This window comes from Martes martes (genome assembly GCF_963455335.1).
Source record: "Martes martes genome assembly, chromosome: 3".
NCBI lineage: Eukaryota > Metazoa > Chordata > Mammalia > Carnivora > Mustelidae > Martes > Martes martes.
The window spans coordinates 102,648,875-102,675,477 of NC_137890.1; the positions used below are offsets into that span (position 1 = coordinate 102,648,875).

At 37.3% G+C, this 26,603-nt stretch overlaps 1 protein-coding gene across 3 annotated transcripts in view; it reads right to left on the bottom strand.

Annotated features, from left to right (window-relative positions):
• DARS1 (aspartyl-tRNA synthetase 1) overlaps window positions 1-24,281 on the bottom strand; it is a 67,835-nt gene extending 43,554 nt beyond the window's left edge. The window contains exons 1-4 of one of the 3 annotated variants that reach the window (XM_080799798.1): window positions 24,053-24,281; window positions 22,083-22,140; window positions 18,670-18,762; window positions 6,837-6,939 (exon numbers count right to left, since the gene is read on the bottom strand). In XM_080799798.1, coding sequence (XP_080655924.1) covers window positions 6,837-6,939; window positions 18,670-18,762; window positions 22,083-22,140; window positions 24,053-24,118 — 320 coding nt within the window. In that variant the 5' untranslated portion in view covers window positions 24,119-24,281. Of the gene's footprint in view, window positions 1-6,836; window positions 6,940-18,669; window positions 18,763-22,082; window positions 22,141-23,979 lie in introns of all 3 variants that reach the window. The other 2 variants (XM_080799800.1, XM_080799799.1) reach the window with 2 other exon arrangements.
• Window positions 24,282-26,603: the final 2,322 nt, after the last annotated feature.

Here is a 26,603-nt window from a genome sequence, read left to right on the forward strand (position 1 = left end):
TGCTATTCAACACAGTACTAGAAGTCCTAGCCTTAGCAATCAGACAACAAAAAGAAATAAAAGGCATCTGAATCGGCAAAGAAGTCAAACTATCACTCTTTGCAGATGACATAATACTCTACGTGGAAAACTCTACCCCAAATTGCTAGAACTCATAGAGGAATTCAGTAAAGTGGAAGGATATAAAATCAATGCACAGAAATTAGTAGCATTTCTATGCACCAACAATGAGACAGAAGAAAAAGAAAATAAGGAGTCTATCCCATTTACAATTGTTAAAAAAAAAAAAAACCCATAAGATACCTAGGAATAAATCTAACCAAAGAGGCAAAGAATCTGTACTCAGAAAACTACAAAATACTCATGAAAGAAATTGAGGAAGACACAAAGAAATGGAAAAATGTTCCATGCTCATGGACTGAAAGAACAAATATTGCAAAAACATCTATGCTACCTAGAGCAATCTACATATTTAACGCAATCCCTATTAAAGTACTATCAACTTTTTTCTTTTCTTTTCTTTTTTTTTTAAAAGATTTTATTTATTTATTTGAGAGAGAGATAGTGAGAGAGAGCATGAGAGGGGAGAAGGTCAGAGGGAGCAGACTCCCCACGGAGCAGGGAGCCCGATGCGGGACTTGATCCCAGGACCCCGGGATCACGACCCGAGCCGAAGGCAGTTGCCCAACCAACTGAGCCACCCAGGTGCCCCGACTATCAACTTTTTTCAAAGAAATGGAACAAATAATCCTAAAATTTGTATGGAATTGGAATAGACCCCAAATAGCCAGAAGAATGTTGAAAAAGAAAACCAAAGCTGGTGGCATCACAATTCTGGACTTCAAGCTCTATCACAAAGCTGTAATCAACAAGACAGCATGGTACTGGCACAAAAAAAGACACAAAGATCAATGGAACAGAATAGAAAACTCAGAAATGGACTCTCAACTCTATGGTCAACTAATCTTTGACAAAGCAGGAAAGAATATCCAATGGAAAAAAGTGTCTTCAACAAATGGTGTTGGGAAAATTGGACAGCTACATGCAAAAGAATGAAACTGGACCATTTCCTTATACCACATACAAAAATTTACTCAAAAATGGATGAAAGACCTCAATGTGAGACAGGAATCCATCAAATCCTTGAGGAGAACACAGGCAGCAACCTCTTCATACTCAGCTGCAGCAACTTCTTGCTAGACATGTTGCCAAAGGCAAGGGAAGCAAGGGCAAAAATGAACTACAGGGACTTCATCAAGATCAAAAGCTTTTGCACAGCAAAGGAAACAGTCAACAAAACCAAAAGACAACGGACAGAATGGAAGAAGATATTTGTAAATGACATATCAGATAAAGGACTAGTATCCAAAATCTATAAAGAACTTATTAAACTCAACACCCAAAGAACAAATAATCCAATCAAGAAATGGGCATAAACAGAAATTCTGCACCCTTTAGCTATCACTCTCTTACCCCCTCATTCTTCCCCTAGTCCTAAGCAACCATTAATATACTTTCTGTCTATATTAGCCTTTAATTTTAAATCAAAATGAATTTTAAAGGAAAATGAAAGCAATATTAAAGATAACAAAATTCAAATAACAATATTAAAGTTTGCTAAAACTAAACTGCTGACATTTGGTTTACTGTTAAAGTTATAGCCTCATATCCAGTTGCATATTACCAGTAATGTGAAGAACATCTGCTCAGAATTATATAAAACATTAAGTCTGAGGTTGATTTAGTACAGTTAGGTCCCATAACTAACCCAAATACAGCAAACAGCAATCCGAGAATGACAATGTAAATAAAGTATCAGTTGATAATTTTATAAAACTACCTTGTCCATATGAAAGTTAATAATGTAGCATTGTTAATTGATATTTGAATCAAACAGGTATCTAATCTGGTAACTACTAGAACTAGAACTAGAAACATTTTTCTTTGCATGGGAACTATTATATTATTAGTGATCCACTGCCCCTACATGGACAAAAATAGGATTCAGTAAATCTGCTGGAATAGCACAGCCTTTTAAAAGTTCAGGGTGCCTCTTAACTATTAAGTACCACCTAGTAATCCAACTTGTTCTCAGCATCTGGTGCTATTCAAACCACAGTGAAATATCATTAGTATAGAACACGGATATTGTCTGGCTTCAGCTGGCATGAACAAAACTGTAAATATGACAGTAAATGCTATATGAAAAGTACTGAATTCACACAGCAGGTTTCTGTTATAAGTTAGCCTCTAAAATGACATGGAAAAATACTCTTACATAATAACCTTAAGGTAATCGTTGAAATGTACACTGTATTTTAAAAAACATAAAAAACTTCCAGTCTCCTAACATATGGATCCCCCAAAAATGAAAAGAGAAACCAATGACCGAGGATCATCAAAGACATGGGCTTAAGCTAAGTGACAAAGAGTGAGGATTCAATGAATGAAAGCAAAACCTCTAAAATAAGAGGAAGAGAGGTCATCACAGACACAGAGAATCTGTCCAATATGAAGGCATACATGGCAAAGTAGTAGGAAATAACATTGTGATGAGGGAATTCATAGGCAGAATACTGCACATGGTTGGAAATAGGAAGCAATTACAGATTTTAGATAAAAATACCACTTGAAAATAAACTTCTGGGAAGTACAGACTTAAGGAAAAGCAAAAAGCTTGTATCTCTCAACAAATATTAAGTTTATATCTGACTGGACTATTTTGTTCCAACCCAACTGACATGTGGCAGAAATTAAAAAGAACAACACTAAAAAGAGAATCAAAAAAGGAGCCAATGCCTTTGAAAACTCATTTGGAAAGATAAAAATATTTTACTATCAAAAAAATTTTAGAAACTAACTATATGATTACTTTCATTCTAGTGTCATATCTGAAAATTATTCTTCATGCTTAGCATATAGAAAGTCCATGTGAACTTAAGGTAAGGATTTTGCAGTATGGTATAACAATGATATGTGAGTATAATGGACTACAGCAAGTTATAAAAATTCTTTTCATCTGTTAATGTCAAGTAAAGTAATTTCTTTCTAATGTTATTTATGATTTAATAATAATCTCACAACTTAGGTTCTTGTTTTACAGAAATGCCAGCACTGACAGAGCAAATAACTTCAACGATAAATATATGACAGCTACCTTAATCTTTGTTTTCACAATGGAGTCAATGAACACCTATTTTATTTTATTTTTTAAAGATTTTACTTCTTTTCTTTGTGAGAGAGATAGAGCACAAGCAGGGGAGGGTGGGAGGCAGAGGGAGAAGCAGGCTCCCTGCTGAGCAAGGAACCCAATGTGGGGCTCCATCCCAGGACTCTGGGATCATGACCTGAGCTGAACGCAGACACTTACCCGACTAAGCCACCCAGGCATCCCTGAACGCCCATTTTAAATAAAACAGTTTATGTAAAGCCTAGTCAGTAAAGATAATTTTTAGGAAAAGGGATTTTGAAAGATGAAGAAAAAAGCAAACACAATTTTTCCCCTAAAACAGTTCTGAAAGTTCTTTAAAATTCATATTATAACCTCACTTGATTTATTATTATTATTATTTTTTTAAGATTTTATTTATTTATTTGACAGAAATCACAACTAGGCAGAGAGGCAGGCAGAAGGGGGTGGGGGACTCCCTGCTGAGCAGAGAGCCCGATGCGGGGCTTGATCCCAGGACTCTGGGATCATGACCTGAGCCGAAGGCCGAGGCTTAACCCATTGAGCCACCCAGGCGCCCCAACCTCACTTGATTTATTATTATTCATGAAAAGAACCGGTAATTTTTAAAGTAAAATTTTTCTGTTCTTGATTTTCTTCTTTAAAAATTGGCACTTTGAACATAAGATCATTCTACTGGCTTTCTGTCAGAAACAACATGTGCCTCAGACTTCTGTTACCAAGAAAGATCAAGATTTCAGTACTACTTGAGAACTACAGTCTAAAGTCACGTAAAAAAGACAAGCTGACCTATCAGGGGCATGAAATCATGTTCCTAAGAAAATTATCAAATAACTACAAAAATTAAAAACTCATCATTTTTACACGGATGGACCTAGAGGGGTATTATGCTAAGTGAAATAAGTCTGACAAAGACAAACACCATGTGATTTCACTTACATGTGGAATCTAAAACACAAAACAAATGAACATATAAAGAAAAGAAGCAGAAATAGACCCATAAATACAAAGAACAAACTGGTAGTTGTGGGGGGGGGGAGGTGGGGAATGTGAGGATGAGCAAAAAAAAGGTGAAGGGGAGTAAGAGATACAGGCTTCCAGTGATGGAACGAGGAAGTCACAGAGTCAATGGTATTGTAATAATGTATGGTGACATTGTATGGTGACAAACGGTAGCTGCACTTGGTGGTGAGCATAGTATAATACACAGAGTTCCTGAATCACCACACTGTACACCTGAACTAATGTAACATTGTGTGTCAAACATATTTCAACTTAAAAAAAAAATATATTTTTTGCCACAGTCTTAGTCATGAGAATTTTCCTCTTTCACTAGGTAGCAATGTTATTAACACACTTACTCTTAATTACTCAGGCTAGATACTTTAACATATGAGTAGTGCCAAAAGTTAAATAATTAATGTAAGTACCACATGTTAAGTCTATTGTATAAAACTGGCTTCATTCATTTGTATATAACCAAAGGCTTTAAAATTTCCAACAGCTCTATTATGAAACCATCTTTTCCCACACATTATTGGTTATATAAAGTCCATTTTGACGGGGGGGGGGGGGACAAAGACTAAAATAGATAGATGTTCTTTGCTTAAAAAAAAAAAAAAATCCGAGTCACAACTGAATTGTTAAGCTGAATTACATCTAGATCTTGAGTTCTACTTCAGGATTACGAAATCTAGGCTAACTTATTTAAATTCTTGCCTTGCCTAAGAGAAAGTTCAGACTTTCTCTTAGGATTATTGTTGATTTGAAATTGACTTTTTCCCAGTATTTTTCAGTATATTAAATATAATTCAGCATATATGTCTATGGTTACCAGAGGCTCTATTTATAGAAGGCTCTGTGTGGAAAGTTTATTTCTAGGGACCAAGCTTATTTATGTCCCACTTTACAGGACTGACCTTAGAAGGCTAGCTGACAATGTACCCCATAAGCACACATCCTTATAGACCATGACATGAAAACAGTAAACCTACTCACCAAAAGATACAGACAAAGAGATAGAAGTCTCTGGGTAGCAGGACTGGGAGACAGGGTGAGATGGGACTACTGTATCAGTAATACAAATACTACTGAGTTCATCAGTGAACTGATGTCATTAGTGGCACTGGAGTTTTTATTTTTATTTTTATTTTTTTAATTTTATTTATTTATTTGAGAGAGAGAGAGTGAGAGAGAGCATGAGAGGTGAGAAGGTCAGAGAGAGAAGCAGACTCCCCTTAGAGCTGGGAGCCTGATGCGGGACTCGATCCTGGGACTCCAGGATTGTGACCTGAGCTGAAGGCAGTTGCTTAACCAACTGAGCCACCCAGGCGCATCTGCACTGGAGTTTTTAAACCAGAGTACAGATACTGCTGTGATACAATAAAACTAAATCTGGTAAGTAAATCTCTAAACCCATACCAGTTAGATCCACTACATGTAAAACACTAAGGGAATCAGGGACGGCCCAAATATAAATTAGGATGTTAAATTAGATCATTTTTTAGTTCATTTCTAGTTGTAAAATTGATGATTCTATCTATATACACTCATCTTTGAAAGCATACAACTAAAGAACAGAGATAAAAATCAATAGGAAAATTTAACAATTATCCCAGATTTAACTTTTTTTTTTTTTAAAGAATTTATTTATTTATTTGACAGACAGAGATCACAAGTAGGCAGAGAGGCAGGCAGGCAGAGAGAGAGAGAGAGAGAGAGAGAGAGAGAGAGGAGGAAACAGGCTCCCTGCCGAGCAGAGAGCCCCATGTGGGACTCGATCCCAGGACCCTGAGATCATGACCTGAGCCGAAGGCAGAGGCTCAACCCACTGAGCCACCCAGGCGCCCCCAGATTTAATTTCTTTGAAAAAATATTTATGCCTATGAAGTATGCTATTATTTAAAATATAAAGATCAGCCATTTTTCCAAATCTTCTTTGATCATTATCATGGAAATAAAATTCTGAGTAAATTAAGAAAAACACAAACAAAACTATCCACATTACCAACTATTACTACCTTAGAACTACAGCATAAACAAGCACTACACTATATCCTGCCTCTTGCAAACTTAACAAAACAATGCATTTCTACAGGAACTCTGAGCCAGACAGCAAAACTTGGGGCGCGAGTGGGTTGATTTTACTTTTCTTTAACCCTTTTGATGTCAAAGTTAAAAGCTGTAAAATGTTATGACATTTGTTTTACTTCCTTTAGGAGGGAATCATTTGCAAAACTACACTCTTATTTTAAATGCTTTAGTTTTCAGTTAGAAAACTTGTTGCTTAATATGCAAATCTCAAACTGGGGGAGGGAGGTAGGAACCCAGGCTCAACAAACACAACAAAATAAAGTTGCTTTGCTATGTTGAGGCTGCCAGGCTTTTTGTTGCTCTACTTGAAAGTAAATGTGACTTGTCTGTAGAGAGTGCTGCTTCAGCAGTTCCAAATGAATTTCAAGCCTGTGCTCCATATTTTCTCTTTTGTAAGTTTAATGTATTCAGCAATACTGAACTGACAATTTAAATAACTACATTTTTAAACAAACGAAGCATTGATGTTAATGTATGAAAATGGTCCAAACCCCTGGGAGTCTTGGTTCCCACCATTGTTTATTCTGACAACAGGATATAATTGCTTACTTACTTGGCAGCAAATTTAACCATCTGCTTGCTTGCATGGTCTCCCACAGCCACGAGTGCCTGGACATTAAACTGCTGCTGACGTAGGACCAAGAAACACTGCTTTCCTGAATAAGACAGAAAGAACACAAGTGTACTAAGCACATGCTACTTCAAGATTTTACAAAGAAGAAAAATGTTTCTCTACTTTAAAACTGAGCCACAATTTACTATACTCATCAGGCACGTACATATGTGTATCCAGCTTCCATATACTCATACTGTTGACAAGCTTTAAAGAAACCCAAGTTCCCTCTATGGTAATGAAATTACCATAATTCCCTCTATGGTAATGAAAATGTTTTTAACATGTTATGAGAACACAGGCAAATCACCAATTTCAAAAAAATATTATAAATCAGAAAATTATTTTGTCATTGCATTGATTAAACAATTTCAAGTAACTTCAGATCACTTTAAACATTCATTCAATATCAAGTGTACACAGGCAAAGGCACTGTGCTAACCACTATGGGATCTTCAATGATGAAATCACAAAAGTGCTAATAAAGTGCTTACTACTGAGAACACAAGCATTCTGTGCAGGTGGTCCATTTTATTTCTCACCAAAGTATATTTTAAAGAGCACCTAGAAAGACAGGTTAATTTCATCCATGTTTTATTTTCCTCTGTTTTCCCTTATCATCTTCCTTGTCCTTTTTCTAAGAGTTCCACATTTTCCTCTTTAAATTTTTTTTTTTTTAAGGATTTTATTTGAGAGAGCGAGAGAGAGCGAGAGCACAAGAGAGCACAGGCTGGGAAAGCTGCAGAGGGAGAGGGAGAAGCAGACTCCCCGCTAAGCAGGGAGCCCAACACAGGGCTCAAAGCAGGGCTCTATCTCAGTAGCCTAGGATCATGGCCTGAGCCAAAGGCAGATGCTTAACCAATTGAGCCACCTAGATGCTTCTCCAAATAACTTACTTTGCATATAAAAGATCATTCCGGGGCACCTGGGTGGCTCAGTGGGTTAAGGCCTCTGCCTTCGGCTCAAGTCATGATCCCAGAGTCCTGGGATCGAGCTCCGCATCAGGCCCTCTGCTCCGCGGGGAGCCTGCTTCCTTCTCTCTCTCTGCCTGCCTCTCTGCCTCCTTGTGATCTCTGTCTGTCAAATAAATAAATAAAAATTAAAAAAAAATCATTCCATTTATCCTCTATAATCAGTTTTATTTTTACATATTGTGGGCCTCCCCTCTTTTCATAAGGGACTGCCATTCCCTATTCTTAATAGGGAAATATTAAAAATATCAAAATATCAAAAAATATTATTCATAATATTCAGTGACTATTTATCCTCGTGACATCCTTTTCCTCTAAAGAAGACTCTTTTTAAGTCTCTGATCAAGTTTTGGGAAATTACTTCCTCATAAAATGAGTTAAATCTTTACAAGACCACTGTTCTGTTTCATAGAACATCAAAAGATTTCAGTTTTTAAAATCCTTGCAACCCCCCCGCCAAAATGCAAGCAGATTTATAATCATTACTTTCAACATACAGTATTTTGAAACACAAATCAGACCACAATCATGAGTCTTTAAAAAAAAAAAAAAGGTTGTAAACAAAGTGCCAACAGAAACACAATCTATGGACTTCGGAGTAAAATATGACTGACATATTTTTAAGCACCAAATATATACTTATTTTCCCTTTCCTTTGAAGTATGATTCAGTCATAAAGTAAAATCTTAAAAAATAAAGTTACACATTCTAAACACATTCAAGGGGATTTAAAGATACTGAATGGATAAAGATTGTTACCGTGGAGAAATCTGCAGATGGATCAAAATGACATTATCCTCGGAACTACTAAAACCAGAGAATGTTTGAGAAACTTTTAACAGAATGTTTTTGTGAAATGGAAGGGAATGTGATTTAGTAAGTATATTAGCTGCTCTACTAGTGCAGATAGGCAGCAATGACCTAGCTGCACTACAAAGCCATGCTGTGATGAACTCCAATGCTATAGGAAAGACCTTGAGAGAATGGAGCTCTACAGGACTTACAAAACAGTTAGCACATGAAAATGTCTCTTGATCAGCACTAGGGGCAACATTTTGTGTAAGGATTGGTAAAGAGTAAAAGCTTTGAAATCAGAAGACCTAGGATCCTATCCAGTCACTTTCTAGGAAGGGGCCTGAGGGAAAATTACTAAACTACTTTATGCCTTCGTTCTTCATCTGCAAAATGGAGAAAGTAATAGTATGCTTTTCATGGTTTTTTTTCCCTATAATCTTGAGGATTATACAGGTAATATATTTAGAGTTGTGACACACCCAATAAATATTATTAATTAATGTTAATTATTATTAATAGCACCACTGCCACTGGCTCTTTGATTACCACTCCAATTTCACATTTGGATTACAGTGTGCAACAATCATGCCAGGTGCAGGGAACACAAAGTAAATATTTGATAAGACAATCATGATAGACTATTTTGTAAAGAAAGTGATAAAGCCATATAAAGCATAATCCTAATTTTGTCTAAGTATATTAAAGTTGACTGTGTAGAGAAAAAAAACACCAAAATGTGAATTTGATTGGCTAGGAAAACACCACCACAATGTGGCCACTAACAGATGTGAAATTATAGTTCTTTGTATTTTTGGGTTTTTTCCCCCTGAACTTTCTACAATAAGCATGTACTATTTTTCTAATCAGAAAAAATACTTTCTAAGAGAATAATACAATCGGGGAGGTAGATATAGAAGAAATGTAAGGGCTGAAAGGAAATCTTGGCCATCTTCAAGATTTAACACAAATAGTATGTAGAACCTGGGGGCGTTGTAGGAGGCTAAATATAGAAGAAAATATGCTCTCAAAGATTTGACCTCACTGCTAGGGAAAACAAATCAAGACATCATTGGTAATGGGTGGAGTAAAGATTGTTCACTGTTCTCTTTTAATGTTTAAAGTGCTTACTGTATATAATTCTAAATATTAAACCTCTTATTTTTTGAAAAAGGAAACAGATGGAAGGAAGGGGATTAAGTAGATTAAGTAGTAAAACCAGCACCATGAGGTATTATATAAACCTATAAGAAAGAATGTATCAGCACAAAAACACCCAGATCAGTGGAACAGGAAAATAAACTCAAAATAGATCTTATTAGAGAAAAGAAATTCTAATTCTAGATAGAATTCAGGAAATTAAAAAAAAAACCCAACAAGTAAAAAAACTGAGTGAAAAATGAAATAGAATATTAAACTGTATAAAAGAGGAGGGGAGACCTTTCTAAGTATAAAAGTTACAGAATATCTATACACAAAAAACTGAAAGTTTCCATAGTGTAGTGGTTATCATTTTCACCTCACACAAAAAACTGAAACACTGGGAAAAACCATTTGCTAAATGACTTACAACCTATATGAGTTAACATCTTTAACATATAGAGATTATAAAGATTTATAAGTAAAGGACATTGAGATTCCAACAGGCAAATAGGCAATAAACTATAACAAATCATTTGAAAGAAAAAGAAAAAGCCTAAGTAGGTAAATATAAGGGAAAAAATGAAGGTAATGCAAGTTGAAGCAAACAATGATGACACATAATTTACCTCTCAAGTTAGCAGAGATTTTAAAAATATATAATGTTATTTAATGCTTGGGAGAACTAAGTGAAAACTGTTCTTCCATAAGTTGCTGATGGCAAGGTAAACTTGCATTTTCTCTTGGAGAATCACTTGGCAATGAGCATTAAAAGCTTAAAATCGTTCTCTTTGTTTCAATAAGTGTATTTCTTAGAAAGTATGTTAAGGGGGCACCTGGGTAGCTCAGCTGGTTAAGCGATTGCCTTCAGCTCAGGTCATGATCCTGGGGGTCTGGCTTGCTGCTTAGCGGGGAGTCTGCTTCTCCTGCTCCTTCTGCCCCTCCCCCTCCCCGTTCATGCTGTCTTAAATAAAATCTTTTTTTAAAAAAATGTATGTTAAGGAAATTGAGTATGGAAAGAGTCACAGTGACAAAGATGTTCACAGCAGTATTATTGGTAGAAAAGCACTGAAGCTCTATTATTATTTATTTAAAATAGCAGTCTTTATTAGTGGAATGATCTACATGTGACTTCAATGCTATGGTTCCCAGGTTTCTGGTGTTCAAAGCACTTCAAATAGTAGAGCCTTGATGGTCCACTCAAAAAGATTTTTAAAAGACTTAAAAATCCCACAAAAATCCAGTATTGGTTTTCTGGTAAGTAGACCTGTCCACTCAGACTTCCATCAAGTTCTTTTGATACCAAGTTCTTGGCTGTTAGTAAACAAAGTTGTACCTTCCTTGGTTCTGGTTGGTGATACACAGCACTGCATGACCTGCTTTGTTCCACGTTTTGCAAGGCACTATCTCATAGACACTGGTGAGTGATAACAGGGAGCAGGCATGCAAACTGCCATCGCTTTTATGTAAATTTAAAAAACAAAAAATATACTCATGCTTGTAAATCCATTTTTTTTCCTGGTAGGATACACAAGAAACAACAGTGGTTATTTTGTGGGGGAAGAGAGTGAGATGAGATGGAGAAGCTAGAATTGTGAGACTTCTGGTTTTTCCTTTTGTATCTTTTTTTTTTTTTTTAAGATTTTTAAATTTACCTATGTGAGAGAAAAAGAGTGAGAAAGCAAGTATGAGCAGGGGGAGGGGCAGAGGAAGAAGCAAACTCTAGGCTGAGCAGGGAGCCGGATGTGGGACTCAATCCCAGGACCCTGGAACCACCACCTGAGCTAAAGGCAGATGCTTAACTGACTGAGCCACACAGGTACCCTTTCCTTTTATATCTTTTTTGAACCTTTAGAATTTTAATTCTTACTATATCCGCACATTACCTTTTATTCTAAGAAGTAAATATGTAATTTCTCACTTTAGCAAAAAAGTCCTTTTTGTGTAAGTTAGTGTTGGAATTTTATAAGACAGACTAATCAACTGCTAAATATTACTCATCTTTCTTCTTGGAACCTGCCAACCAGGAGACAGTTTATAGAAAGGAAGATAAAGCCAATGTTCAATAGCTGAATGAATTTGCTATTTTTAGGTATTTTAAATTTGGCTCCTTAACAGTTAAGAATTTGTCTTGCATTTTGATTCTCGAGTTTTTAGAAGAGGTAGTTTATTTCTTAAGTTTACACAAGAGTTCTGTTTCAGAAAAATATAAAGTCTGATAACTTCTATAGCACCTGGTGCATTCTTTATTTCTAAGCTGAAGAACATGATCACAGTCAGGACAAAAAAGCTCACCCCCATCTCCATTATGGTGATAGCTCAGTAATAAAGCAGGCTTTTGTGGGAGAACTACATTACCCAAGATGTGAGGCAATCTTATGTTTTCATCTCTTCCTACTGTCTTTTAGCTTGCCAAGTTCCTGAATTCATTATTTAGATAATGTATCTTAACTTCCTAATACCCAACATTAACATTTTTCTTCATCATTTATGTTAATTCATTACTGAATAGAACGGCAAAGACCTAAATGTTTTAAAGTTACTTTCCGTTTATTATTTCCCCTGAAATAAAAAAATTTTTTTAAAGATTTTATTTATTTATTTGACAGATAGAGATCACAAGTAGGCAGAGAAGCCGGCAGAGAGAGAAGAGGAAGCAGGCTTCCTGCTGAGCAGAGAGCCCTATGCAGGGCTCGATCCCAGGACCCTGGGATCATGACCCGAGCCGAAGGCAGAGGCTTTAACCCACTGAGCCATCCAGGCGCCGTGTCCCCTGAAATATTCTTGTATGTACATAAATTTAGGTTCTAAACTATCCGATAACCAAAATAAACTAGCTATTTTGGAAGAACAAGTAAGATTTCAGAAAGGATGGTACTGAAGAAGAAGTATTTTGTGTCAATGACTTCAATGTAGTAAAATAAAATTTGAAAGGAGCCACAGATATTTCAATTACTCTTTCAATATGCAGGCTTAAGCCCATAAGCTTTCACAGTCTAAAGAAATGAATTTTAAGTTTATCACCAAGAGTTAAAAATTTCTCCTTGCTCCTGTATAAACCACCTGATTTTAGGGATAGGATACATAAACCTAGTAAGAAATCTGATTTAATGTTTAAAAATGTATGAAATACTACCATTAAGAATATGTTATAAATAGATTTTTTTTTTTTTGGACATAACAGGATTCTAGTTGTCATGCTTCTGACACTATGATTTTGACACTTCCATTTCCTTATTTGTGGTTTTCTGGAGCTTTGCTCTACTTGAAATCGCTAGCATGGTTTATTTCACCCAAGCCCAGTTTTAATGTGCTACCACTTTTGGAGTTAAGGCACCTAAATGCTTCTAAGTAAGTCATATTTACTGGTAATTTTTCCTATGTAAGGAAGAAGGGAGTAGGGTTTTGCGAATTTAAACCGTAAGATTTTATTTATTTCTTTAGATCATCTATTTTTTTAAATTTTTTATTATTTTTTAAAATTTATTTATTTGTTAGAGAGAGCGAGCGAGCAAGCACAGGCAGACAGTGGTAGGCAGAGGCAGAGGGAGAAGCAGGCTCCCCGCCGAGCAAGGAGGCCGATGTGGGACTTGTTCCCAGGACGCTGGGATCATGACCTGAGCCGAAGGCAGCTGCTTAACCAACTGAGCCACCCAGGCATCCCCATTTATTTTTTTTTAAAGATTTTATTTATTTGAGAAAAAGACAGAGAAAGCAAGCAAGTGGGCAGAAGCAGGGGGAGTGGCAGACAGAGCGAGAAGCAGGCTTCCTGCAAAGCACAGAGCCTGATGTGGGACTGGACCCTAGGACCCCGGGATCATGACCTGAGCCCAAGGCAGCCACACAGGCGCCCCTAGATAATCTACTCTGGCAGAAATAAGAAATGTTGATGATCATTATTGGTAACAACATAGGGAAAGTGGTACTGTCACATACTTTTGGGAGTATTAACTGAGCAGTTTTTTGGGAGGATAATCTGGTATAAGAAATTTTAAATATGCATACATATGCCCTTCAACCCAACAGTTTCACTTCTAGTGATCTACCTTGGAGCAATACTGCCTTATGCAGACCTGTAACTAGAATTATGGAAAGATCTCCAAGAAACAGCATTAACTGAAAATTTAGAAAGTTGCAAAATAACAAATAAAATATATCAATTACACAAAATAAGACAAGTTAAAAGTCACATGAACAAAACAAAAACACTGAAAACTAACCTCGTACTATACTAAAAGAATACTACCCACACCTTTGCCAAATTCAGTTTATTCCAAGAATCCAAAAATGGTTCAATATTAAGAAATCCAACTACTATAAATCATTACAATTACAAAGAGTTGATTTGTTATTTGTGCTGGTTATGTTCTATAAAGTCAGCAGGAACAATTTGCAAACATCGAGCCATTGCTCCTAAGGGAAATACAAGGTTAGGTTCCCATGAGCTTCTGGTCACAATATTTTCACCAGTCCATCAATACATAACCTTGTTTTGTGGATATTTCTGTTTGAAGTCACACTGTTTAATATATATTGTTGATTCATTAACATTGAACTCAACGGCCAACAGTACTATAACTCATGCTTGAATGAAGCTTATCTAATACATGTACTTTCTCTGCAAGGCATAAGCCTTCTTGCACTTAGGAACACTAGAAAGTACTTTAACATTACCCTCGGTGCCTACTGTAAACAGCCATATCACCAAAAAAGCACAAAACTATGAAGAATCTGGCATTAAACAGATTGTAAAAGAACATTTGTTCATGAGAGCTGATACAAGAAGGTAGAGAGCTTCACTGTTTGACCTCAGCTGGGAACATATGCATTGGGCAAACTCAAGTTTTTGGTCTCTCTGCACATGTCCATGTCTGGCATTTCTGTGAATGACAGTGAAAAGTGCTACAGGTATTGATTTTGGGGTTACAACTACATTTTAGCAAGCAGGACTATTTGCAAATACACAGTACATGAATCGAGAGGATCAACTACATTTTAATTTTTTATTATATGGAAAATTTCAAAAAACACAAAAGCAGAGAGAATAGTATATGAAGCTCTATGTAAATACACTCAACACAATTATATTTCACGGGAAAAAAACTGATGAAAATGGTCTAGTAAAATTTAACATCTATTTCTGATAACAGAAAATTTGGACTAGAAGAAAACTTCTTTTAATCTAGTCTTTAAGCTCTGGCATTGTTTTCTAATGACATTTTATGCAGAACATCCAAAGTCATGAAATAACTCATCAGGAGTTTAAATCTCTGCTGTTTGAAAAATTCTTCAGTGAGGGAATCCCCGTAGTACTGGAGAATCTACTAATCATTGCAAAGAGAAACAAAAAATAAGATAAACATTTGAAAGAAAAGGACAAAAAGATCATTATTTGTAAATGATAACAATATCTACCTGTAATCCCCATGTACTTCAATAATTATCAACTCATAGCCACTCTTGTTTCAGCTTTATCCCAATCCTCATATCCCTCAATTCCTGAACTACTGTGAAGCAAATTTCAACCACATTATTTCATCGATACATAATTCAGTATGGATATCTAAGAGAGAAGATCTTTTTAAAAATAACATTACCACAGTACTATTATCTCAACTTCAAAAGAGAAAATTTTTTTTTTTTTAAAGATTTTATTTATTTATTTGACAGACAGAGATCACAAGTAGGCAGAGAGGCAGGCAGAGAGAAAGGAGAAAGCAGGCTCTCCACGGAGCAGAGAGCCCGATGCGGGGCTCGATCCCAGGACCCTGGGATCATGACCCGAGCCGAAGGCAGAGGCTTTAACCCACTGAGCCACCCAGATGCCCCAAAAGAGAAATTTTTTATCAAATATCCAGCCAATGTTCAAATTTCTGAGAGTCTCAAGTAACCTTCCTTCCTTCATTTAACTATATATTTAACTTCTGGTCCAAGCAAGTGACCGTTGAGAGATAAAGTTCCTAAGTCCATCCCACCCTTTTCAATTTATTTGTCTAAGAGATGAGGTCATTTTTGCCCAGTAGTTTCCTATAGTCTAGATTTTGCTGACTGCATCCTCACTGCTACTTAACACATTCCTTTGTCCTGTGTTTTTCCTTTAAGTTGGTTGTTAGATCTAAATGTTGCATGAGATTCAGGTACAATTTTTTGGGCAAGACTAGTGCATTGGTGGTGTTGAGTTCTTTCATGAATAGATATAAAATATTTCTGGTTATCTATTGTGTTATTAGCAGTCACTGGTGATGAATGCCTGGGTAATTTACTAGGGGCAAAATGATGAAGTTCTAACACGCCTTTTTCCCATTTTATTAGCTGGAGTACTACTCCAGCAATTTCCCCCTAACTATCATTTGGTTAGCCAGTGATATACAATTCATACAGAAATTGTATGAATTTCTTTTTATTTACTTTCTCTTTATTTACCAGTTTTCAAAATAATAAGCTTGTTTCACTGGTGACCAACCAGGTTTTTTGCCTGTCTTAGCATCATTATAAATTTATGGATTTAAGGAACCTGGGTGGCTCAGTGGGTTAAAGCCTCTGCTTTCGGCACAGGTCATGATCCCAGGGTCCTGGGATCAAGTCCCGCGTCAGGCTCTCTGCTCGGCGGGGAGCCTGCTTCCTCCTCTCTCTCTGCCTGCCTCTCTGCCTACTTGTGATCTCTGTCTGTCAAATAAATAAAATCTTTAGGGGTGCCTGGGTGGCTCAGTGGGTTAAGCCTCTGCCTTCTGCTCAGGTCATGATCCCAGGGTCCTGGGATCGATCCCCGCATCGGGCTCCCTGCTCAGCGGGCAGCCTGCTTCCTCCTCTCTCTCTGCCTGCTTCTCTGCCTACTTGTGATTTCCATCTGTCAAATAAATAAAAAATCTTTAAAAAAAAAAAAAAAAAAAAAAATAAAATCTTTAAAAAAAATTAAAAAAAAAAACCAACAAAAAACCCCCACAAATTTATGGATTTAAAAATAGCTGATGTGGGGACACCTGGGTGGCTCAGTTGGTTAAGCGGCTGCCTTCGGCTCAGGTCATGATCCCAGGGTCTTGGGATTGAGTCCCACATCGGGCTTCTTGCTCAGCAGGGAGCCTGCTTCTCCCTCTGCCTGCCTCTCTGTCTGCCTGTGCTCACTCTCTCTGACAAATGAATAAATAAAAAATCTTAAAAAAAAAAAAGTTCATATAAAAAAAAAGAAAAAAAATAGCTGATGTGTTTCAATTCACTGCAGTTATCCTTATTGATTCTCAATTGGTCCACCTAGGGGATGCATGCAAACAGAAATATTCTTGGTTCAGGCGTACATGTAGCATGCATGGTATCTTTTCATTTGCTAAATCACTATATTTAGGAAACACACAAAGGCTTCTAGTCTAATGGGAAAAAGACAACTAAATGAAGGCTTAAAATACAATGTGATTATCTTTTGGTAGAATAAATGGCCCAAACTTTCAGAAAGGCAAATCAACATTTTTGAAAAAAAACTCCACCAGTTTTCTCAAAGTCCAACAGTACTCAACTATTTGGGGGGAGTACATTGGAAGAGCAGACAAACTTTTAGTTGTAGTAATCCTGAGAGTAAGATATATGCATATGTACATGAGATATATGTATAAAATGGTGTATATTAATTCTATAATAAACATTTTAAAACAAGAAATAACAGAATGAATTAGATAGCATAGAAATAATAAGCTCTGCTTGGGAGACTAAGTCTCTTAGAAAACTACCACATTCCGTTCATATTCTACCAATTACTATGAGCTCTTGGGTGAGTAGCTTTATTATTTGAAGCATCAGTATATTCATTTACAAAGTGGAATAACAAAGCCTGTTCTACCTCTTTCACAAATTTGTAGGAATGACCAAATGTGAAAAAGTGTGTGAAAAAGCATAAACATTATAAACTAATGTTAAGTGTCAATATTTTTAGACAATTTTGAGCACTAGGCTAGGGCAATTTTATGTAAGGAACAGGCCTGTCTAAACAACCCTAATCTTTCTTCTTTGTTGTTAATGCTAAATTCTTAGTACTGACAGAACTTTCTAGTGACAAAAATATTCTGTATTTGTGCTGTATTGGGAGCCACTAGCCATTGTGGCTATTAAGATTCAAATTACAGCTAGTGACTTGAACTATTAAATTTAAATTTAAATAGTTATATGTAGCTAGTGGTCACCGTATTGGACAGCCTAAACTTAGCCTTATTTTTTTGTTACCTATCTTGCTATCTAAATATTACAAACATAAGAATGTTAACATATGAAAAGCTTCTCAAATATACTCTTCACTTAAAAAAATTTAAACTTTTGGGGTGCCTGGGTGGTTCGGTTGGTTAAGTATCCCATATTTTATTTCCGCTTGAGTCATCATCTCAGGGTTGTGAGAGAGAAGCCTGTGTTGGGCTCCGCATTCAGTGTGGAGCCTGCTTGGGATTCTCTCTCTCTCCCCATCTCACCCAACTCCCACCCAAAAAAACACAAAAAAACAAAACTTTAAACTTTTGAGTGATGCTAGAAAAGTACCTTAAAGTCTTAGATTTAATCTGAGTCTTTAAGGTCAAATTATTTTTAAGGATCTCATTTATTTTTTTTTTAAAGTAGGCTCTATGCCCACAGGTGAGCCCAACATGGGGCTTGAACTCACAACCTGGAGTTGTGATCAAGACTATAGCTGAGATCAAGAGTCAGTGTTTAACCAACTGAGGCATCCAGACATCCCAAGGATGTCCTGTAAGAACCTAAACATGGATTAATGCTTCACAGTGATTTAAGAAAAGAAAACAGATGTTTTTGTTTTTAAAGATTTATTTTGGTCTATGAGGAATTTGCAAAACAAAAAATTCAGAGTCCTTACCAAAAGGACTTGAAATCAATCTTACCTTTAGCTCTACTTGTATGAACCCTTGCACGCACCCAAGCAACTTCATCAGCTTTGTGTACCGTCAAGTCACTAACCCGAACCAAAACTCGATCTGCAGCAAATAAATAAAACAATTTTGCATTCAGAATTTACAAAGTCATAACTATTTTCGTTAAGCAGCTAGCATAAGTACTTGGTATTATCTTAAGTAATTTTCAATCTTCGACAACACCTTCTTTTCTATCATTCTCCATATGTAATTTGCTTCAAGTTTTATGAATTGTACTAGGTACGTCTCTAAAATCTATCCAATTCTTTCATCCTCATTGCTACCATCCCAAACCAAAGTACCGTTTGGTTTGCCTAAAACACAGCAATAACCTTATAAATGGCATTCCCCTGATACCCTAACTCAGGCTACATTGGAGTCAAAGAGATAGTTTCAAAATGCAATCTCTTGAATACTTCAATGACTTATAGGGCCAAATACAGACTGTCTTCACCTGCCTTTGCCTAAATAGACATGATATTTTCCCTTGCCTGCCATAGTATGTAAGTCAATCATACACGGGAGGATTTTCTGCCAGGCCTGGATAGTCATGGTACCAGGACACAGAGAATGATCCAGGGAAGGCATGTTCCTCAAAACGAACTAATCAAAGTCCTTCTGTGGGACTTAGTATAGAAACATGGGAATGAAGCTCTCTTCCCTGGGGTTTCTGAGCCAAGATGGTATAGGCCTGGGCTGCAGCCACTATCTTTCCCAGTACCAGAGACGGCAGGACAAGAGAATAAGCCAATAACCTAAAGGAGGTAGAGCCAAAAAGTAAAGAGGAAGTGTACATGCTGCTTGAGCCTCTAGATTCAATTATGCTGTATACTATCTCATACTTTGTTTCCTATAATTATGTGAGCCAATAAATTCTCTTTTTGGCTATGAGCCCCCAATGCTAATAACAAAATACTGTATTTATCCAGAAATCCCAGAAACAGGAAAACTGACAAAATTTTCAGAAACAGGAAAACTGTGACAAAATAACTACTATGTCCAGATAGTGATATAAGGCAATCGTGATCCAGAAATCATTTTATTTTAAATAGGCAATAATGAATATCAAATAAATATTTAAGTATTAATTAAAAACAGTAACAGATACGACATCAAAACATCAAGAGTAATAAAAGATCTCTATTCTCAAGAGTTACATTGCCTAATTATAACCAAATTTGTCAATATATCATGCAGCAAAACCTAATTACTACATTACTAAAAATACCTTTGGGAAGACATTATAATGGAATCAAATTATAAATCTGTTTTACGCACTTTGCTAAATGTATTTATAGCTTCTCTCTTAAGCAAAGATGCAGCTTAGAGAGTATTTGATTTATAGAACACCATGGTTCTCATTGCCAGAAACAAAGAGAAAGAACGAGGAATTTCTAAGCCATGAGGTATCACGGGAAAATTTCTGCAGAACACTGCCAACAGACTTTATAAATTAAGCCAACTTCCAAATCTATTGTGTAAACTCAGTCAAAAGAAAGTGTGAAAGAGAAAAGACAGACAAAGCAGCATAAAATTTTAAAACACAAATCTGAAGATGTCAAGACTGAAAAAGCAAATGACTTACCAACTAATCAGTCAAAACTCAAAACCAAATGAAACAAGAGTAAGATAAATCTAAAAGAATGAGTTTATAAATAAGTGGCATAATTAGAGCACTTTTTAAAGTACTTAAAAAAAAAAGATTTTATTTATTTGAGAGAGGATGAAAGAGATCACAGAGGGAGAGGAAGAGGGAGAAGCAGACACCCCACTGAGCAAAGAGCCTGATGATGTATGGGGTATGGGGCTCGGGGCTCCCTCAGATCCCTCCAGATCTCAGGACCCGGAGATCAAGACCTGAGCCCAAGACAGACGCTTAATCGACTGAGCCACCCAGATGCCCCTTAATACTACTTTTGAAAACAAAGAGTACCATTCCTTCTTTTCTGTAGCATTCCAACTAATTAGCACAGGGGTTCTCAACATTCAGCATATCCACAAATACTTAAGACACATGTTACACTCTCACCAGTATGACTGGCTGAGACAATGATCAGAGGCAGCAGGATTTCAGTTTGAAAAATCTACTGCCTCTTCCACACTTTTAAGTTACTAGCATTAGAACAAAGGAATTTGGAGAAATGGAAGCACAGGCAAAGGAAACTGCATGTTGAACCAAGTATTAGGATTTTAGCAGAGATAAACCAAAGGCAGAATTTTCCTGTTATAGTACTGTAACCAGGAGACATATAGTTTATTACCACCCCTCCCCTGCTCTGGCCCACCCCATGAGAAGAAATTTTAAGTGGAAGACAGTAGTGTGGCTTTGCTAGACAAATGGGAACCGTACCACAATAGGTGATTGGGGCTCATGTAAAAGACTGAAGCTCCAGTGAGCTTCTTTGTTATAGTTCAAGGAAGTCCAATTCAGGAAGATGTTAAAGCTGAAAAAAAGTCTCTAATCACCCCTCCTGCTTGTCCTGGCAGGAGAATGTCATCTTCTATACTGTTTGTATTTCATTTTATACTAAATTATTTTACTCCACCATCTTTGCTTTTGGAAACTGTTTATTCTTAGCAAACCATGTCTTATACTGTACATTTTCCCAAGAAAGTTGAGAAGTAAAAGTTATTTTGTGGCAGTGCAATAAATCAAATCCCAAAGTACAATTAAACTGACCTGGAGGCTTACTTCCAAAACATAAAATTCACAGGCAGGCTTCTAAATCAGAAGTACATAAAGAAAGAAAGAAAGAAAAAGAGAGAGAGAGAGAGAGAGAGAGAGAGAAGAGAGAAAAGAAGTACTTAGTACTTCCAATGGGCCAGAACTTAAAGGTTTGCAGTTGTACCAAAGTTTGAATAATTTGGGGTGTCTACCAAAAGAAAAGTGATTGTTAAATAGTTGAGGGTAAGGTAAGTCTGCTGAAATTCCACACAAATATATAAAAATACATACAAAAGGAGGAAATAAATAGAAACAGAAAACCTACAGGTCTGAGAGAAACAGCATGTGACAAGTCAATTTCAAAGAAATATAATAAAGTGAAGGGGGAAAAGGAAAGGAGGTCGCTCCGTAAAATATGCAAAAAGGTTGCATATAATGAAGGAGTAAATATTAACCATTCTTCTTTATCTCCTAGGCTAGAGCTAAATTTTAGTTAAATTTTGTACCTTACCCTTTTAATATAATCTACCACTTAAAGTAAACTTTAACTGTATTTTTTTTCCCTTTCTAGAATAGTAACCCTAGACTGAAAATGATTATGCAGGTTATCATTTAACCTTTTCAGAGTTATGCCAAACTTACTTAACTTCATGAAGAGCTTTCCTGGAATTAGGAGGGGAAAAAAAAAAAGAGGCTTAATTATCAAATAGCTACTGACCTGGTTTTTCTTGTGATTGTATCATTGACGATATTCCATATCTTTCTTTAGCATAATCCTACAAAAAATGGTTTTGGATTATGACTTTTTAGACACGAATAGCACAGTACACACATACATACAAATAAAAGAATATAAAAATGAATTCATTTTAACCTTCAGGACCATTTTATTAATTTAGGGAGTCAGTAGTTTTAAAGTGTGGAAATCTGCCATATCATTTACCTATATACAGAAAAAGTTTCTTTTAATTTGTTTTGAAGATCACGAGTCCTGGATGGATATATCATACACAACAGCACTCAAAGATAAAATTTTCACACATAAACAACACATCTTAACTACCTTCTTCAAAAAAGAACATTAAATGACTTCAAAGCAGGGATATAAATTTCCTCTGTGAAGGGAATAGGATGAAGTAACATAGTTTTATTAACTTCCTATTACAGGAAGAGATGTTCAAAGAGAACATTTTTGGGTAAGCTTTCTGAGCACCAGATGTCCTCAGTTTTTAGAAATCGAGATGTTGAATATAAACTACTACAACTTTGTAAAATGGCAAAAATATTCACCAGCTTCCTGTTTCTAAAACTACCTTCAGCATACAGGGTTGCAAGGGGTTAAAAACGGACACTATCTAATTTCTTATTACATCTTCAAGAGCAGGAAACAGGGTATCTATGGTACAGACTATAAACAACAAACTATACTTGCAGAAGAGATAAGTGGCCTTTTATTTTAATCTCACTTTACTTTTAAAATGTTATCTTAAGATCCTTCTAGCTATAAAATGACATAATTCTACTACAATGTCTACCTTATTATCTAGATCTATGCTATCTGCAAGGGAGCGTAGTTTATATAATTAGATCAAGAAAAAGCAAAACTAATTTCCTTAGCTTTTATAAGGTATTTTAAGACATACAGGAAGCAATTAGTTTCTGTCACTCTATAGCTATCTACTGGATTACTCTCCTTTAGATCTGGCAGACACTGGAGTTTGTGTTTATATCAAAACAAACCAGACATGTTAAGGTGAGTACTGAACAATTTTTTTTCAAATTAAAAAAAAAAATAGACCTAAAGACAAAAATAACCCAGCCCTAATAGAGAGACAGTCACAGCATAAGTAATTACAGCGTGTGAATACAGCGATCACTTATCAGTACTGTTCATATTTCAGCTTTTGTTCTATCTAATATTATTAAGATGACCCATTCCTTATGTAGCTTATCACAAATTCATAACTCCTCAAGAGAAAAATTAGGAGCTGGGTAGGGATTAGGACCTGGTTATCCTACAGCACAATAAGCCGTAGGACGACTTTAAACTTTCATTTCTGAAAAGCACTGAAGGACCACTGGGTATTATGAATTACCCACATGATTTTGAATCACTTTATCTCAAATGCTTGCTTTGCAAACTTCCCTACCTACCTCACCGGGTCACTAGAAGGGAGAAAGTAAATAAAAATGGCAAGCATTCTAGAAAGCTGCCACATAGCAAATGGTCATTAAACACACTGACAGATCGTTTTACTGGCATTACTTGCAAAAACATTAGGAACACAAGAACTGAGGAAAACATCGATTACTAGTGGACACTAAAATTTTACGGGGCGAGGAGTAGGGGCGGATTACATGAAGGACATGCCTAACCCACTACGATCCGGACGCTCCTACTTCCGGGACAGTGGGAACTCCAAGTCCACTCCACCCCGGACACGCTTCTGTTCCGCTAGGCCTCCCAAGCGCCCATGTGAGAAATGAGATCCGGTGTGGGTCTGGCCACGCTGCTCGCGCAAAGGCCCTGTGAGGGCTCTGGGCATCCCCGGCCCCAGGCCCGGGGCCTGCGAGCCAAGTGCCAATAGGGAGTCGGAGGCAGGGGCCCTGCTCACCCTACTCCCTCCCTCAGAGCGGTGCGGCCCAGGGGGGTCTGTTCTCCTAGGCCCGGGGAAGGAGGACACCCACTTCCGCCGCGTCCATGATCTCCCGCGGCTTCTCCTGACTCTTACGGCTTGCGCTGGCGCTGGGCATCGGGACAATGGGACAGGGCAGCGGTCACCACCCTTCCTCGCAGGCTTCCGTAGGGCAGGCAAAGGGGCTTCTCTATGCCACACAGTCTCCGCCCTCCCGGCCCTTCAACCAGCACGCGCTCTCGGACTCCCCGTGGAGGGTCGGCTCCGGAAAGATCGCGAGAACTGAGATTCCTGAGCGCCGTAAGACAAGCTGCCCGGTGCCGCCGTCCCTTCTGGCCCCGCCCCTACGAGAGTTGAGTATTTCAGGGAATCCCTGGGAATTCGTTGGAGTCTCGTGGGACTGGTTCTGAGGCGCTCGGTATCTGAACTCCATTGGGCGTGACCCGGACCTCTGGCGTCTTGCAATGTTATTCTCGCTGCGACTTTTGCTCGGTTCTCTTGAGCCTTATATACCCCTACTGGCTTTAAATGCGGACTGTTCACTAAAACATTCACCCAAGCTAAGGCTTCGGCTTTCCTCCCTCAGACTTTCCCTGCCTTCACACTCCCCGGCGGCATTGCAGCTGCCTGCGGTTACAGGAGACCTCTTCCTCAAACTGCTCCCTGTGTATTGAGGTTACAGGAGTGCTGGGTCAAAAGCAGTTGGCTTGCTAAGATAGGATTGGGTACCACTACCCAAGGGATAGGTGAGGAGTAAACACAATGGTGGAAACCCCTCACAATTACACTGATCACCTGCACCCATTGCATCGTTTCAGGATGTGCATAGTGTTGATTGTTCAAGGGACACATCTCCTTGTTAGGCTTTAAAAAAGATTGTGATCCATGAGCCTTTTATCGCAATTGAAAGTAATTTGGTGACTAGGTTACTCTGTCCTGCTAGACTTCCTTGCACTCTGTCAAGTTCTAACTATCTTAGTAGCGTCTTAGCCTGGCACAAAGTGGCACAGTTGATACTCGTTAAAGAGTGCAGAGAGACCCCAGTGCAAATAAAAAGGCTCTGGAGGCTTCCTCATAGAGGTCCTGGGATACAGTCGCGAGAAGACAGACATCCCTGCGCTTGTGTAGCTTGCCGTCGTTCTGTTTGTAGCTGAGAAGAAGAGAGATGCTATGAAAGTTTCTTTGAGGGCATTCACCTCAGGGTTTCCTGAAGAAGTGATTTTTCAGCTAAAATCTAATGTAGGTGTAGGGGCAACCAGGTGAAAAGGGACTGATAGAATATTCAAGATGAGGGGGTACAGAGAGAAAGATCATGGTCAGGTTGAGGTAGTAGGCATAAGATGCTTTTGAAACATCCCAAGGGAGATGCCCAGGTAAGCACTGGCCTTGTAAGGTCTGGGGCATAGAATAAAGGTCTGGACTATGGATAAAGATGGGTAAGACAGGAGAGCTATGTGGTTATTGAAGTCCTGGACTAAAAAGAGAATATTACAAGAAGAGGGTATTAACATTGATCATCAATTGTAAGTAAGATGATGACTGAAAAATATTTGTTGGATTTAGCAACATAGAGGCTATTGGTATTCTTAATAAACACTGTTTAGGGTAAAGTGATGAGGTAAGAATTGGCTGAGAAGCGAGTGACAGTGAAGAAATCAAAGTACTGTGAAAATGATTCTAAAAACCTTTATATGGTGCCTACTATGTGCCAAGCATTGTCAGTATTTTAGGTATACTAACTCACTTAATTCTTAAATTTTTAAAAATTCGAAATACAGATGAAACAATATTAAATGTACGATATAGTGATCCAACTTTTATTTATGTTATGAGATGCTTACCACATTAAGTGCAGTTACCATCTGTTACCATATGTATTCCCTATGCTGTACTTAATATCCCCATGACTTATTTAACATTTTTTAAATTTTTTAAAGATTTTATTTATTTGAGAGAGAGCAAGAGTGAAAGAGATCAGAGAAAGGGGGAGAAGCAGACCCCCCACTGAGCAGATAGCCCAACTAGGGGCTAGATCCCATGATCCTGGTATCATGACCTGAGCTGAAGGTAGACACTTAACCCACTAAGCCACCCAGGTGCACCCCACCCACCCCATGCCATGACTTATTTTATAACTGGAAATTTGTACCTCTTAATCCCCTTTACCTGTTTTGCCCATCCTTTTACCCTCTCTCCTCTGGCAAGCACCACTTTGTTCTGTGTATTTATGACTCTATATTTTGTTCTTTTTTAGATTCTATATTTAAGTAAAATCATATAATATTTGTCTTCCTCTGTCTGACTCATTTCACTCAGCATAATGCCCTTTAGGTCTACCCATGTTGCCCTAGATGGCAAAATTTCATTCTTTTTATGGCTGAGAAATATTCCATTGTGTATATACCACATTGTCTTTATCCACTTATCTGTCAGTGGACACTTAGGTTACTTCCATGTCTTGGCTATTGTAAATAATGATGCAATGAACATAGAAGTGCATATATCTTTTTAAATTAGGGTTTTCATTTTCTTTGGGTCAATACCCAGAGGTGGAATTACTGAATCATATGGTAGTTCTATTTTTTATTTTTTGAGAAACCTCC